At 41.6% G+C, this 17,000-nt stretch overlaps 1 protein-coding gene across 1 annotated transcript in view; it reads left to right on the top strand.

Moving 5' to 3' along the window:
• LOC133635371 (regulator of G-protein signaling 5-like) overlaps window positions 1–17,000 on the top strand; it is a 46,408-nt gene that overhangs the window by 17,389 nt on the left and 12,019 nt on the right. The window contains exon 4 of the mRNA XM_062028511.1: window positions 12,587–12,753. Within this exon, the coding sequence (XP_061884495.1) occupies window positions 12,587–12,753 (167 nt within the window). The remainder of the gene's footprint in view (window positions 1–12,586; window positions 12,754–17,000) is intronic.

Here is a 17,000-nt window from a genome sequence, read left to right as displayed (position 1 = left end):
TCCATCCATTTTCTACCGCTTGTCCCTTTCGGGGTCGCGGGGGGCGCTGGAGCCTATCTCAGCTGCATTCGAGCGGAAGGCGGAGTTGCGACTTTTAATATTAACATTAATAAATAATCTTCTACAGGTGTTCTCCAGGCAATTCAGAAGAGAATGCAAATATTTTCCCCTTTTTTTTGGTTTGTCATCATTGCATGTGTGTATGTGCTTCTCTTTGTTGATCCTTGTTCTCAAGTTTGGTTGGAAATCCGAGCTATTTTAACCCAAGCCAGCCATTTAAGATTGGCTGATAAAAGCCCAAGGGCATAACAGTAGGCCTGTCATCTATCTACTGCACAAATTGGATCAGACAATGGAACCTTTTATGGGCAATACATCACAGTTAATCAGTACCAGACATGGTGTAAGATTATCAATAATAAATCGAAAAAAATAGTTTGAGGATAAAAAGACTGTTTAAAAAATATATTTAGAAGGTTGTAAACATTATTAGAGCCCTGTAAACATGAAATAACATCCATATAGACACTCTCGTCACCCAATATAAGCAGCCTTGAGAGTGTTCTACTGTAGATTACAGTACCGTATTTTTCGGACTATAACTGCACCTTATAACTCGGTGCGCCTAATGCACGGCATAATTCTGGCTGTGCTTACCCAACTCAAAGCAGTTTTATTTGGTACATGGTGTAATGATAAGTACGACCAGTAGATGGCAGTCAAACATAAGAGATAAGTGTAAACTGCAAGATGACGGCAGTGAACAACACCAAAACGTTAAATGTTCCGTTGAGAATATAGAACATTACACATGGCGCTCAAAAATCTGTCAAAAATGCTTTTAGTACGACTTTGGTAAGCTATGAAGCCGCACCGCCTGATGGATTGTTGGCGCATTTAACATACGAGTATTATTATGGTGCGTGTGTAAGGAACACAAAATGGCACCTATTAGTAGACATATTATCTGGCGTTTTGTTTCGCAATAATATGCAAAAGCAACTTTTCTTACCTTCTGGTACCTGTTGTGTATTTGGGATCTGCATAAGTACTAAAAATGTGCGCGCTTCCTCCATTGTAGTCCGTGTCGCTGCCATAGTCGATAAGCTTCTTCTTTTTCTCTATCTTCTTGTTATGTGGTATTCATCTTCCGCTGTTGCCATTTCTAATATACTTACTTACTTTACTTAGGCCTTAGTATTCCCTGAGGAACATAGGCCGCCGACGAAAGCCTTCCATCCATTCCGGTCTTGTGCCCTTCGGTCGAGTTGTTGCCATGACAGCCCCTCAGCCCTCATCTCCTGTTCCGTGCTTCTTCTCCAGGTTGTTCTTGGTCTCCCTCTGTTTCTTTTTCCCTGTGGGTTCCATGTTAGTGCCTGTTTGGTGATTGATTTATTTGGTTTTCTGAGTGTGTGGCCTATGCAGCTCCACTTCCTTCTTCTGATTTGCAGTTCCACTGGTTCTTGTTTGGTGAGTTCCCACAGGTTGGCATTGGTGATGGTGTCTGGCCAGTAGACTCCTAGGACCCGACGGAGGCAACGGTTTACGAATGTCTGTAGTTTATTGAGTATGCTATTGGTGGTTTTCCATGTTTCTGATCCGTACAGCAGGATGGATTTGACATTTGAGTTAAATATTTTCAATTTGGTATTGAGAGAAATGTTTTTTGCTCTCCATATTTTGTTTAGTAAGTTGAATGATGTTCTTGCTTTCCCTATTCTGGATTTGACATCTTCATCTGCTCCTCCATCTACACTGATTATGCTCCCCAAGTATGTAAAACTGACTACCTCCTCTAATTGATTATGGTCCATTGTTATTGGTGTATTGTTCTTGTTATTGATACGCATGACCTTTGTTTTTTGTGAATTGATCTTAAGCCCAAGAAATGCAGCAGTTCTTTGTAGTTTTTGTGATTTGTCCTGCATCTGTTGGTAAGTGTGAGCCAGGAGAGCTAGATCGTCTGCAAAGTCTAGGTCCTCTAGTTGTTCGGTAAGGCTCCACTGTATGCCGGTTTTGCTGTTTTTGGTTGTTTGGTTCATGGTCCAGTCAATACAGAGGAGGAGCAGACATCCTTGCCGCACCCCAGTCAGGACCTCGAAGGCCTCTGATGGGCATCCGTCATGTAGGACACGACATCGCATCTCTTGGTAGGTGCTCTTGATGATGTTGATGAGCTTTGGTGGGATGCCATAGTGTGCCATCAGCTTCCACAGTGTCTCACGGTCGACACTGTCAAACGCCTTTTCAAAGTCTATGAAATTAATATATACTGGTGAGTTCCATTCCATGGATTGTTCTATTATAATCCTGAGGGAGGCAATTTGGTCAGCACAAGATCTTCCATTTCTGAAACCAGCCTGGTTATCCCTCAGTTGTGCATCGACCAATTTCCGCATCCTTTCTAGTAGTATGTGGTTAAGCACCTTCCCTGGCGTTGAGAGGAGCATAATACCCCTGTAGTTTTTACACTCCCTGAGGTCTCCTTTCTTGGGAATCTTTATGATGTTGCCATCTCTCCAGTCTGATGGGACTTTGTCTTCCTCCCAGATAGCTTGCATGAGATGGAAAAGCATGCTGGAGGATGTTTCGATATCTGCTTTGAGAGCTTCTGCTGGTAGCTCATCTGGCCCTTCTGCCTTTCCTGCTCTCAGGGCTTTGATGGCCTTCCTGATTTCCAGTTTGGTGGGGGGGTTGCAGTTTATTTCAAGCATGATTAGAGCTGGTGGAATATCTGCAGTCAGTTGAGGGGGCTCTCTGTTGAGTAGGTCTTGAAAGTGATCAGTCCACCTCTGGAGTTTATCTTCCTTGGTTGTGAGGAGTGTACCATTTGTGTCTTTAATATGCATTTGGGCTTGTTTAAATTTTCCGGTAACCTTCTTGGTGGTTAGATAGAGTTCTTTCAGATAGTTCTTCCCTGCTGCTTCCTCTGCCTGCTGTGCTAGATCCTCGATGTACTTCTTTTTGTCCCTTCTGACACTCTTCTTCACATCCTTGTTTACTACTTCATATTCTCTTTGTGCTGCTGCCTTTCCTGCTCTAGTTCTGCATCTGTTGACTACCTCCTTTTTCTCCCTTCTCTCACTCACTTTCTTGTGGGTTTCTGTGGATAGCCAAGGTTTGTTTGTGGACTTTTTTCTCCCTACCATTTCTGCACAGGTCTCCTTCCATGTGGACTTCAAACCTTCCCAAATCCCTTCTAAAGTTCTTGGTGCTTGTGTTGTCTGGTCCTGTAGTGCTTGGAACCGGTTGTGTAATGTGACTTGGTATAGTTCCAAAGTGCCTATATCTTGGAATTGTTGTATGTTGAATTTGATCCTCCCTCCTCTTTGTTTCATGCATTTCAATTTCAACTGGAATCTTGCTGTGACTAGGTGGTGGTCAGATGCAGCGTCAGCTCCTCTTCTCGCTCTGACATCAAGTAGTGAGCGCCTGAATTTCCGGCTAATGCAGATGTGATCAATCTGGTTTTCAGTTGTGTGGTTGGCAGAAACCCATGTTGCTTTGTGGATGTCCTTGTGTGGGAAAATGGAACCTCCAATAACCAAGCTGTTGTCTGCACATGCTGTAGCAAACCTTTCTCCGTTTGCATTCATTGTTCCAAGCCCTTGCGTTCCCATTATCAGCTCATAGCCATTGTTATTTCCTCCTATTTTCGCATTCATGTCCCCCATTAAGACCATGATGTCCTTTCCTTTCTTTTTCTGAAGAATGTGGTATAGCAGATTGTAAAAGTTGTCCTTCGTTTCATCCTCTGCATCGTTGGTAGGGGCATAGCATTGTACTACTTGAAGGTTTATTTTCTTATGCGTGGTATGGAATTTTGCAGTAATGATCCTTGAGTTGAAGGGTTCCCAACTGATGAGGGCCCTCTGAGCTTCTTTGGATAGCATGAACCCTACACCCTCTGTATGTGGTGCAGAGTCTTCTGGGTGCCCTGAGTATAATATGGACTCACCACTGGCCAGTTTAACCTGCCCCGACTGGAGCCATCTGGTTTCGCACAGACCCAAGAGAGATATTCTGTATCTCCTCATCTCTTCGGCTATGACTGCTGTCTTTCCTCCTGCATACATGGTCCTGATGTTCCATGTTGCGATGTTAGTGGAGTGTCTAGGGGTCAGAAGAATCGGACGCACCGTCTCCTTGCGGTTTTCCGAGTGCATCGTCATTTTCTCTTTGGTTTGTGTAACCGTAGAGACTTCCTTTCCAAGACTTTTGGATTTTTTGGTTTTCGTCAACGTTTCTGTAGCAAGGAGTTTTTATGGGTTGGGGTTGCTAGCCCCAAGCCTAACCTTCCACCATTTCTGGTTTCGGGAAGTTTTGGAGTTGACTTGTTAGTCCCCGCGCCTAGCCTATTGTCTTCCAGGTAATGGGTTACAGTCTCATACCACGTGAGACCAGACAGACATAGGGTCGTGTACAAGCTGTCTCGGCACGTCAAGCCCAGTCAACTCCTGCTACTGTGTAGTGAAAGCCGCACCAGTCACAAACAATGAAACTGTTGCAAGCCCACCCTACCAGCAGCGTGAGATGCCATTTCTAATATAACGCAGTGAAAAGTTCTTACTTATATCTGTCAGTAGACTAGCTATCAAAGCGCTAAAAACTGTAGTGGGTTTATATAATTCACCCACGGAACTTTAGTTATTAGAGGGTTCTGGTCGGTTGGTTTTTAACGGGACACATTTCCGGCGTTGTTGTTGCACTAGTGAGCCACGGATGAGGAGATGCTGCTCCGTTATTGATTGAAGTAAATTCTGAATGTCATTAAAACAGTTAGCTCCATCTTTTGACACTTCTTCCACTCCCGTCCTTGCACGCTACACCGCTACAACAAAGATGACGGGGAGAAGACGCTGCCGAAGGTGAGCCACGTAAATAAGACCGCCCACAAAACGGCGTATCCTGAAGCGACTGACAGAAAGCTACTTGAAGATGGTCTGTAAAACATTATCTATGCAACATTTTGACCAAAGAACCAACAATACATGTTATGTAGACCACAAGCAAGTGCTTTCAATTTAGAAAAAAATCAGAATATGACCCCTTTAATGCGCCTTATAATCCGGTGCGCCCTATGGTCTGAAAAATACGATATTTACAGGTAGTCCAGAATATCCTCAAAGCGTCATTGCCATGGCCGTCGCCCAGCCACTACGTGAAAATACTTTGTCATGTCTTGGGCAATCCCTCTGTTAGAACTGAGCTTCCATGTTCTAAAACCACGAGCGTGTGTTGTTTTACAAAAACTTTGTCAACATTCGCAGGTACAACCATTCGCTTTGATGTTAATTGTTTGTGTTTTTACGTCTTGTTAGCAATACGTGTCATTTAGCATAGCTCACTCCAAAGCCGTGTTAATAATGTCGAAAATGAATCTAGAGTTCATCTCTACTTTGCACAAATAGATTTTTTACAGCTGGTATCAGTGTCAGTTAGTCGAAAGTGCCGCGCTGAATGGCATTGCTTGCATACAATTAGGGGTCAGATTGAAGATTTTTCCAGTTCCGATTCCACGTTCAATTCTGCTAAACAATTCAGTTCATTATTCATTCTTATTTTGCATCAATTTTGTTTAGTTAAGAGCTAACATTACCTTACAAAGTCAACAGTGAGGTCTGACGAGGCACATAGCATAAAAAAAACTTATTTTGAAAATAAATATAATAAATGGGCAGGACACTTCACCCTTGCCCCCGGTGCCGCTCACACCGGTGAATGAATGATAGGTTGTGGTCGGAGGGGCCGTAGGCGCAAATTGGCAGCCACGCTTCCGTCAGTCTACCCCAGGGCAGCTGTGGCTACGAAAGTAGCTTACCACCACCAGGTGTGAATGAATGATGGGTTTTTAACATGTAAAGCGACTTTGGGTACTTAGAAAAGCGCTATATAAATCCCAGGTATTATTATTATTATTATTAAATAAGTATTGTTGTGTAGAATTTGTCAAAATAAAACATATGAGGAAATTACACAAAAATGTAACATTTAGTAACATTTTCAAAGCTTTTTAGGAATCTTTGCACTGCAAAAACTGAAATCTAAGTAATATTAAATATCTCAAATAAGGGTGATATTTGCTTATTTTCTGTCTGATAAGATAATTCTTCTCACTAAGCAGATTTCATGTTACAGTGTTTTACTGGTTTTAAGGGTTTTGGTCTTAAATTATCTCAGTAAGATATTACAGCTTGTTGCTGAGATTTTATGACCTATATTGAGTACAACATGCTTGAAACTAGAATATCAACTGATGCAAAGCTGTGTCATCAACACTCACAAGTATAAAACTACCTTTTTAAAGTAATAATTTCTTACTTCAAGCATATCATTATGTCAAGATAATGGCACTAGCATTTGCTTAATTTAAGAATATTTTTCAACATATTGAGCAAAAAGGTCTCATTTTTTTCTATCAAGAAAAGTGCACTTGTTATTAGTGACAATATACTTATTTTAAGGTATTTTTGGGTTCATTGAGGTTAGCTAATTTTACTTGTTTTGGAAAGTCTTGACAAGCCACATTTTCTTGTTCTATTGGCAGATAATTTTGCTTAGTTCAAATAAAATACCCCTAATTTTAGTTTTTTTTTCTTCTTGTTTTTGAACACTGACTGTTTGCAGTGTGTCATCTCCCTAGAAAATATACAGGTAAAACCAAAAACATTTTTATATCGTGCAAAGGTTTGTTTAGATTTACAATTTAAAACTAATGCACGGCATTGGCTCATAACATGCAACACAAGCTATTTCAAACCTTATTTTGATCTAATGTTGATGTTTATTGCTTACAGCTTATGAAAACCTTGAATTGAAAATCTCAGAAAATGTGGGGGTTTTCAAAAAACGTAAGCCTTGATCATCAAACTTGTAATAAATAAAGGCTAGGCATATCTCACTTTGCATGTAATGAGTTTATATCACACATTAGTTTCACATTTGAAGTTGTATTGCTGACATGAATATACTTTTTTATGAGTTCCACCTGTCACTCACAAACAGCTCAGCTTCGTCTAACGATTGTGTATCAATACGTCAAAGTGTATTTATATAGCCCTTAATCACAAATGTCTCAAAGGGCTGCACAAGCCACAACAACCTCCTCGGCTCAGATCCCACATCAGGGCAAGAAAAAACTCAACTCGATGGGAACAACGAGAAACCTTGAAAGGTACCACAGATGTGGGGAACCCCCCTTGGGTGACCGCTGCAATGGATGCCGAGTGGATACAGTTGATAATGTGAGAGTCCAGTCCATAGTGGGGCCAGCAGTGAATCCGCTTGCATGTAGACACATCAGTAGCACAGAGACATCACCAACTAGTGCATAGAGCAGTGGTCCATCCCGGGTCATGACTTGGAACAGCTAGCGCAACCTCTTTGGAAACTGATCTGTGCCCACCTGATAACCCCTCCATGCAGGAGAGGGAGGCAGAGCAGAAAAAAGAGACGGCAGATCAACTGGTCTAAAAAGGGGTCTCTTTAAAGGCTAGGGTGTATAAATTAAGTTTTTTAAGATGCTTCTACTGAGGTAGCATCTCTAACTGTTACCGGTAATGCATTCCAGAGTACTGGAGCCCGAATAGAAAACGCTCTATAGCACGCAGACTTTTTATAGGCCTCGGGAATCACTAATAAGCCGGAGTTCTTAGAACGCAGATTTCTGGCCGGGACATACACTATATTGCCAAAAGTATTTGGCCACCTGCCTTGACTCACATATGAACTTGAAGTGCCATCCTATTCCTAACCCATAGGGTTCCATATGATGTGGGTCCACCTTTTGCAGCTATTACAGCTCCAACTCTTCTGGGAAGGCTGTCCACACGGTTGCGGAGTGTTTTTATAGGAATTTTCCACCATTCTTTCAAAAGCGCTTTGGTAAGTTCACACACTGATGTTGGTCGAGAAGGCCTGGCTCTCAGTCTCTGTTTTAATTCATCCCAAATGGGTTCTATCGGGTTCAGGTCAGGACTCTGGTGTAGAGTAACTTGACTGGCCTGCACAGACTCTGTCACACATGTCTTTATGGACCTTGCTTTGTGTACTGGTGCACAGTCATGTTGGAAGAGAAAGGGGGCCGCTCCAAACTGTTCCCACAAGGTTGGGAGCATGGAATTGTCCAAAATGTTTTGGTATCCTAGAGCACATATGTCAGAGTCAAGGCCCGCGGGCCATATCCGGCCCGCGAGAAGGTTTTTTACGGCCCTTGGGATGATCTTGATTTATTATTAGAACCGGCCCGCAGACCGCAGATCTTTTACACGCACCAATACTACATTTCCCACAATGCAACGGTGACGCACCGAGCAGTAGGCTGCTTCATTTCAATATTTATTGGCACAGCAGTCGTCAGCATCACAGTAAAATTAACTTTCAGATACCCATCAAAAATGGCAAAACGGAAGGTGGACACTGAGAACCGGGGGTTTCAAACAAGGTGGGAGTCGGAGTATATGTTTTTGGAGGTAGCTGGAAAACCTGTGTGTCTTCTGTGTGGAGAAAGTGTGGCGGTACTGAAAGAGTATAATCTGAGACGACATTATGAAACGAAACACGCGGACAAAAACAAGAATATGGACATGGAACAAAGGCTACAAAAGGCAGAGGAATTAAAACGAGGCCTCAAATCTCGACAGGCTCTGTTCAAAAAAGCCAAATCACAAGGCCAGGCTGCTGTCAAGGCCAGTTTTATTTTGGCAGAAGAGATCGCTAAATCAGCCCGGCCATTTACGGAGGGAGATTTCATCAAAAACTGCATGATTAAAGTTTGTGACGAAGTTTGCCCAGAAAAAAGGCAACTCTTTTTAAATGTGAGTCTGAGCAGAAACACCATTGCCGAGAGAGTAGAACAGTTGTCCATCAATCTAAAAGAGCAGCTTGTGAAAAAGGGAAAAGATTTCATTGCATATTCCTTGGCTGTGGATGAGAGCACCGACATTTCTGACATTGCCCAGTTGTCAATTTTCATCCGCGGAGTGGACTCCAGCCTAAGCGTGACAGAGGAGTTTTTGGCTTTACGTCCTATGCATGGCACAACTACGGGGCATGATTTGTATGAAGAGGTGTCAAGATGTGTAAATGAGATGGAGCTGCGTGAGTTTTTACTCAATTCAAGTTTAAAAGTTAAAGTTTAATATTTGTTTTCACTGCATGTTACTTCTCCTTAAACAAAGTGTTGTTTTTGATTTATAGATTTTTGCACTTTATTTTATTGTATTTCAATTTAATTATATTTTAAAAATATTTCAGTTGAGTGGAAGATAGAAAATTGCTATTATTGTTTTTTTCTTTGAAGTAAATTTAGCCCACTTTTGCTAAAATAGAAAATATAGGCTACTGATGGTGCCTTGAATACCGGTTTCTTTCATTTAATGTTCATGTTATGGGGATTTTTATATAAAGGAAATTTGTCTTTTGTGTCTGTTGAAAATTAAAGATTACTGACAGAGCCATAAGAAAATATTGCTTTATTTATCTGATCATATTGGAATATATTTGTTAGGTTTTCAGTAGGTTCAATTAGGTTCACTAGACTATATGCGTCATTTAAAAATTTTTCAATGAACATTCGAACAGTCCGGCCCTCGGCTTGTAGCTAAATTTTTTATTTGGCCCTCCGTCCATTTGACTTTGACACCCCTGTCCTAGAGCATTCAAAGTTCCTTTCACTGAAACTGAGGGGCCAAGCCCAACTCCTGAAAACAACCCAACGCCATAATTCCTCCGCTGACCCCTCTGTCAGTTTACGTAGACTACCACTTCGTGGCTGAGTTGCTGTTGTTCCCAAACAACTTAACTTTGGAATATTTAGGAGCGAGGAAATTTCACGACTGGATTTGTTGCACAGGTGGCATCCTATGACAGTTCCACGCTGGAAATCACAGAGCGGCCCATTCTTTCACAAATGTTTGTAGAAAGACTCCATGCCTAAGTGCTTGATTTTATACACCTGTGGCCGGCCCAAGTGATTAGGACACCTGATTCTGATCATTTGGATGGGTGGCCGAATACTTTTGGCAATATAGTGTATGTTACAATACAATCAGCAAGATAAGATCGGCCATGTAGTATATTGTATGTAAGTAGTAAAACCTTAAAGTTACATCTTAAGTGCACAGGAAGCCAGTGCAGGTGAGCCAGTATAGGCCTAATATGATCAAACTTTCTTGTCCTTGTCAAAAGTCTAGAAGCCACATTTTTTACCAACTGTAAATGAGGAAACTGGATATTAGTTAAAGTAACTATGTAAAAAAAAAAAGGGGGGCGATTCAAAAAGTTTATACTTCTTCTCATTACCCTTTTGAGATATGTTTAATTCAATTGTATTTTATTTTATTAATTACATTTTTGTGAAATAATAATATTGTATGTATATTATGTACTACATGTATGATGTTGACTATGACATATACTTAATAAACAACAACTACTACTGCTAATCTTTTAATGCTAGACATAGGGAGACCCGAAAATAATACGTTACAGTAATCGAGACGAGACGTAACGGATGCATGAATAATGATCTCAGCGTCGGTGGTGGACAAAATGGAACGAATTTTAGTGATATTACGGTAATGAAAGAAGGCTGTTTTAGTCACACTCTTAATGCGTGACTCAAATGAGAGAGTTGGGTCGAAGACAGTACCTTTACCGAGTCGTCTTGTGTAATTGTTTGGTTGTCAGATGTTAAAGTGGTATTATTAGATAAGTGCCGGTGTCTAGCAGGACCGATAATCAACATTTTCGTTTTCTTTGCGTTATGATGCAAAAAGTTGCTGGACATCCATTGGATAATTTCATTTAGACACGCCTCTAGGTGACTACAATCTGGCGTGTTGGTCGGATTTAGGGGCATGTAGAGTTGGGTGTCATCAGAATAACAGTGAAAGCTAACACCGTATTTGCGTATGATGTCACCTAGAGGTAGCATGTAGATGCTGAAGAATGCAGGGCCAAGAATCGAACCCGGTGGTAACCCTTAACATACTCTGAGGTCACATTGTTATGAGAAACGCACTGCATCCTGTCAGTAAGATAGGAGTTAAACCAAGAAAAGGCTAAGTCTGACATACCAATACGTGTTTTGATACGTTGTAATAAAATGTTATGATCGACGGTATTGGAAGCAGCGTTAAGATCAAGTAGCAGCAACATGGATGACGCATCAGCATCTATACTAATCAATGGCGTTGCGCAGGGCATCGTTAAATTGTTAGTGAGGTTATTGATAGAGCCCACATAATTTGGGAATGGTGCCATTACTGAAGGCCAGCAAGAGTCGTAGTTTGTGACAGCATTAATGTGGCGATTGCTAAAGCAGTGGTTATTAGTAGTTTGTTGACAATCAGTCAGAACACCTTAAATTTTATAAGGTAGTTATCAGACATTACTTTAGTGTACGGGAGTATCATACCTTTGGAGGTGGTGACACCCCGGAAAAGGACTAGATCTATCGTATTACTGTTGCGATGCGTGTGTTAATTTATTATTTGTGTAAGACCACAGCTATCAATTATAGTCTGGAGCGCCACGCATGCTTGTTCCTTTCAGGGTCACGGGGGGTGCTGGAGCCCATCCTAGCTGCACTCGGGTGGAAAGCCGGATACACCTTAAATCTTTCACAATTTCACAATATTATGTCAGACTCACTCGACATCCATTGCTTTCGGTCTCCCCTAGAGGGGGGGTTACCCACATATGCGGTCCTCTCCAAGGTTTCTCATAGTCATTCACCGACGTCCCACTGGGGTGAGTTTTTCCTTGCCCGTATGTGGGCTCTGTACCGAGGATGTCGTTGTGGCTTGTGCAGCCCTTTGAGACACTTGTGATTTAGGGCTATATAAATAAACATTGATTGATTGAAATCACCAATTATAATTATATTATCTGCGTGCTTCACTAGATTAGCAACAAACTCTGAAAAAAAGTCTGAATAGGGCCCGGGGGGGGGGGGGGTAGATAAAAGCTAGATGGAGAAGTAGCGGTGTGACAGACCTCATAGTAACTACCCTATTTAAATGAGGATTTTGAACATGCTACTAATTGTGCCCAAGGGGTCACTCATTTCCCTCCACATGAATGATATCATATGCTTCAACGGTCCAACCAGTGATGTTTTGTTATGTTGTGTAGTATACATATACTGTATGTTTACACACACCTGTAGGACAGAGGATACTGTATGTTTACACACACCTGTAGGACAGAGGATATGTATGTTTACACACACCTGTAGGACAGAGGATATGTATGTTTACACACACCTGTAGGACAGAGGATTCCCTCTCCATTTTCTGTCTTTGCCCATTTTAAATGCGCTAAATATAAATGCAGAGCAGTTTAATTATTGATAAATCACATTGCGAGCCCTAAATGATTATATTTACAAAACTGTGAACAGTTGTGAATGCAAAATAAAGCTTTCATCGAGTAGACTGATTGTATATGGAAAATAACAGTGTTCTCATTGTACAGGGCGATGAGAAAGGAAAATTGCAATCAAAGATTTCATACTTGACTTGATATTGATCTGCAGGAAATGACTTGTACATCTCTAATGTCTCTTTGATCTATCCATTAGATGGTCTTGCTGCCTTCCGTGGCTTTCTGCGATCTGAGTTCAGCGATGAGAATATTGAGTTCTGGATGGCCTGTGAGGACTTCAAGAAGACAAAGAACACTGTGAAAATGGCGGCCAAGGCCAAAATGATCTATGAGGACTACATCCAGTTTGAGGGACCCAAAGAGGTCAGAGTCTCAAATTGTTCATGGGAGGTCATGGAAAACAATGCAGATGCAGGTTGCATTAAGCAACAAGTAACACTTACAAAGTATGTTAACTATTATAATTAGTTGTGAAAGCCATATTAGTGAGTGGTAACGAATGACAATGCATGGAATAGAAACATAAATCCCTTACTTTTGGTTGGAAAAAGTGTAAAAAAACTGGGGTAAAATCATTCAGATTGTCAATTCCCCTTAACAAAGGTTACTCAAAGTTACAGGCTGCAGTTTGCTATGAAACCATCTGTTTTCAACTTTATTTAAGTTTCATGAACAGAACATTTTACAGACCAGAATCATGTCAAGCAGGTGATTAGAACCATGCCGTACGTGTAGACACATGAGGATTTTTTAACCAAAGCTTTTCATTTGGCCTGCCGAACATCACCCAAATAGGCCTGATGAAACCATTAAAACTACTGTTGATCATGTCTGCAGTACTTCAACCACCACGTAAGGGGCAACAGCGGGGCATTAGTGCCACAATGAAGTAGCAGTGGGGTGAGGAAACCCTGGAAAAAAAATCAAAATAAATGGCAAATATCTGACTTTTAACAACGACTGGACAACAAAGTATGAATGTTCTGGGTGTTCTGAATGAGTAAGTGATCGAGTCATTGTTTTCTGGCGGACTTTTTAAGGGACGGACACAATGGTAGAAATCCCAGCGCGTAAGCTTCATCACGAAACTAAGTCAAATGGTTGCAAGTAGATATTGTGCATATTTACTTTGTTTTGTATTGAAATTGGGGCAGCACGGTGGGGAGGGGTTAGTGCATCTGCCTCACAATACGAAGGTCCTGGGTTCGATCCTGCTCTCGGGATCTTTCTGTGTGGAGTTTGCATGTTCTCCCCGAGACTGCGTGGGTTCCCTCCGGGTACTCCGGCTTCCTCCCACCTCCAAAGACATGCACCTGGGGATAGGTTGATTGGCAACGCTAAATTGGCCCTAGTGTGTGAATGGGAATGTGAATGTTGTCTGTCTATCTGTGTTGGCCCTGCAATGAGGTGGCGACTTGTCCAGGGTGTAGCCCGAATGCAGCTGAGATAGGCTCCAGCGCCCCCCGCAACCCCGAAGAAAATAAGTGGTACAAAATAGATGGACGGATGGATTTCATTTAAGACCACAGACCAGACTGCTTGCTTTTAACTGAGGTATGGCTGGGTACAGATGCACCAGTTGTTCTCACTGAGGCATCTCCATCCAACTTTGCTTTTTCAGTCAGAGGTGGTAGGAAGGGAGGTGGCACAGCATCAAAAGCCTCGCATTCCCTAACATGAAAAACAGATTTTATTTTATCACTATACCACTTTTGAATATCATGCAATTGTTTTTAGCAGGCCCCCAGTTCTAGACCACCAAAGAAAAGTGCTGCTTTTATGAATTATTTTTCTGAGTTTTTATCAATCATTATTTCAACATATAATATGATAATTTTAGCTGGGGATTGTAATCTACACACTGATAATGTTTTAGACACTGTTTCAAGGAAATTTTTAAATATGTTAGATTTTATGGATTTTACCCAACATGTCACACAGCCAACTCACAACAGAGGACACACTCAGGATTTGTTCATTACCAGTGGCGGGCCGTGTATTTCCCACCTAGGCCTTCAGTGATGTCCGACTTCAATGATTACCTCTCAAAATACCATAATTGATGTCACCACATGACCATTGCTGGAGAAATACTACACAGAAACACATGTACTGGGCATTGAATCACATTAACAGTATACAAAACTGGTTATTATCTGGCGCATTTAAAAACCAATTAAATCGCATCAGCAATTAAAACATATCTTTTGTTGTACTGTCAAAATTAAAATTGCAAAAAACATTAAACATGAAAAAATGTAATATTCAAACTCACAATTAGTAGGACCTATTCGACACAGTTTAAGCCAGTAGTACCCCTCCTTGTCGGCTTATTCGAGTGGAAATGGCGAGCATTTCATCGCCAGAATAGCTGAGCTAGCTTCCGGGGTTTGCCGACATCGTCTCACAAGATGTAGTTTCTCATTAAATATCCTTCTTGAAAATGGCTTTGCAAATATATATCTGCCGCCTAGTTTTGTTCTCCTTCTTTGCTTGCTAACCCGGTCTGGATACGGCCAACACTTCCTGCTTCCTGCTAAATTGAACTTGTGAATGGATACTCACTTTGGAATGACAGGTGAGTATCCAATCACAGTCTAGTTAACATCAGGCTACTTAGATAGGCTACTGTCAACAACTTGTGATCTGATTGGCTATCGCAATCTATCTATCAACTCTATGTGTTCTCAAATTCATCCGCTAATGGTCCCGATGATTATCCAATCACAAATTAAGATTAAAGATTAAAGTACCAATGATTGTCACACACACACTAGATGTGGTGAAATTTGTCCTCTGCATTTGTCCCATCCCCTTGGGGAGCAGTGGGCAGCAGCGGCGCCGCGCCCGGGAATCATTTTGGTGATTTAACCCCCAACTCCAACCCTTTGTTGCTGAGTGCCAAGCAGGGAGGTTATGGGTCCCATTTTTATAGTCTTTGGTATGACTCGGCTGGGATTTGAACTCCAACCTACCGATCTCAGGGCGGACACTCTGGGCGCGTAAATGTCACTGTCGAGGTTGCCCTATAGTGGGTTCTTCAGACCACCACACACTGCCAGGAGAGCCCGGAATTCAGGGTATAACACTGTTTTATTTTCATAAATCTCTTGAGGCTTTTGCTTTCCAGCAAACTGTCTTTCTCTCCTGCTTTGTATCAGCAGCACCTCGAACTCCAACTCCAACAATGTCTCTCATTCCGGCTGCTGCTAATAAAGGCGACAGGTGATTAGATAACAAGGCCCAGGTGGGCCATCCACTCACCTGTTGCTGTCTTCGAGGCCGGTCCTGGCACACCCCGTTCCGCGGCAGGCCCGCAGGCCACGCCCCCCTCCACAGTCACGTTCAACCTTAGGCCAGCTAGAAGGCCTTACTGACAACAACTCGTGATCTATCACAATTGTCTATCAACTGTATGTCCCCTATCGCTTACAGTGAACGGAGCGAACATAATATGACATGAAGAGAATATGAATACTTTTAGATATTTAGCTAAAGTAAATAAAAAAATAATTGTATCTTTAATTATGATCATAATTTGTGGTTATGTTCGGCCAGCAGAGAAGGTCATTACTTATGGTCTGTCCACCAGTGTGTCCTCGTTGTCGACTTGGCTGTGCCTGACCACTACTGTGTGTTTTTTAATATCACAGCTTTTATCCAGCGGGAGACCTCAGTGAAAACTGTGATAAAGCGCTATCTAACTTCTGAAGTGGCTGCAAATGTTATTACTTTTTAATAACTGTCCTCCAATAGTTTTACCTGCACCCTGTGATTTTATTGTTGACCATTTTAATCAAAACAGCCTTAATTCAGTTGCTCCTCTAAAATCTAGAAAGGTCATTCTAAAATCAGTACCTTCATGGAGAAATGATGGGGGAAACAAAAAAACTAAAAATAAATTGCAGGATAGCAGAGAGGAAATGGAGGAAAAATATATATATATACAACACGGCAGTTAAGAACGCAAGAAACACTTTTTTCTCCACAGTAATTACCAGAGGTGTGGACTCGAGTCACATGACTTGGACTCGAGTCAGACTCGAGTCATGAATTTGATGACTTTAGACTCGACTTGACAAAATGTAAAGAGACTTGCAACTCGACTTAGACTTTAACATCAATGACTTGTGACTTCACTTGGACTTGAGCCTTTTGACTTGACATGACCTGCTACTTTCCCCAAAACCCAAAGCTTAAAAAGTTATTTGGGAGCGCTCCGTATCTTTCATTTTGTACGTGTCTGTCTGTCTATCAGCGTGTGTGCTGCTTGTCAGCTGGTGTGCTCTCAGTACAACAGCCAATCAAATTAGTTATACGTTGTTTTCATCACACAGCATTCATCCAATCAAAATGCAGGACAACCACCAAACAAGAGTTGTCAAACAATGCGGCAGTGAGAAACAATTATGCCAAAGTTGGTTTCGTTCGGGTATAAAAACTACGACTTGGTCAACAAAAAACGAATTGCCGTATGCAAATCACGCAGTTCGAATATTACAGACGGAGACGCAACAACTTCCAACTTCGTTCGACATTTGAAGTTGCACAAAGAAGGGTAAGTTTTGAATGTAAGATAACGTTTATTGGCTAAGTAACATGACTTTTAT

The sequence above is a fragment of the Entelurus aequoreus genome, linkage group LG19 (assembly GCF_033978785.1).
Source record: "Entelurus aequoreus isolate RoL-2023_Sb linkage group LG19, RoL_Eaeq_v1.1, whole genome shotgun sequence".
In the NCBI taxonomy this organism is placed as follows: domain Eukaryota; kingdom Metazoa; phylum Chordata; class Actinopteri; order Syngnathiformes; family Syngnathidae; genus Entelurus; species Entelurus aequoreus.
The sequence above is the reverse complement of the archived record's forward strand: the minus strand, read 5'-3'. Positions and strand labels throughout refer to the sequence as shown.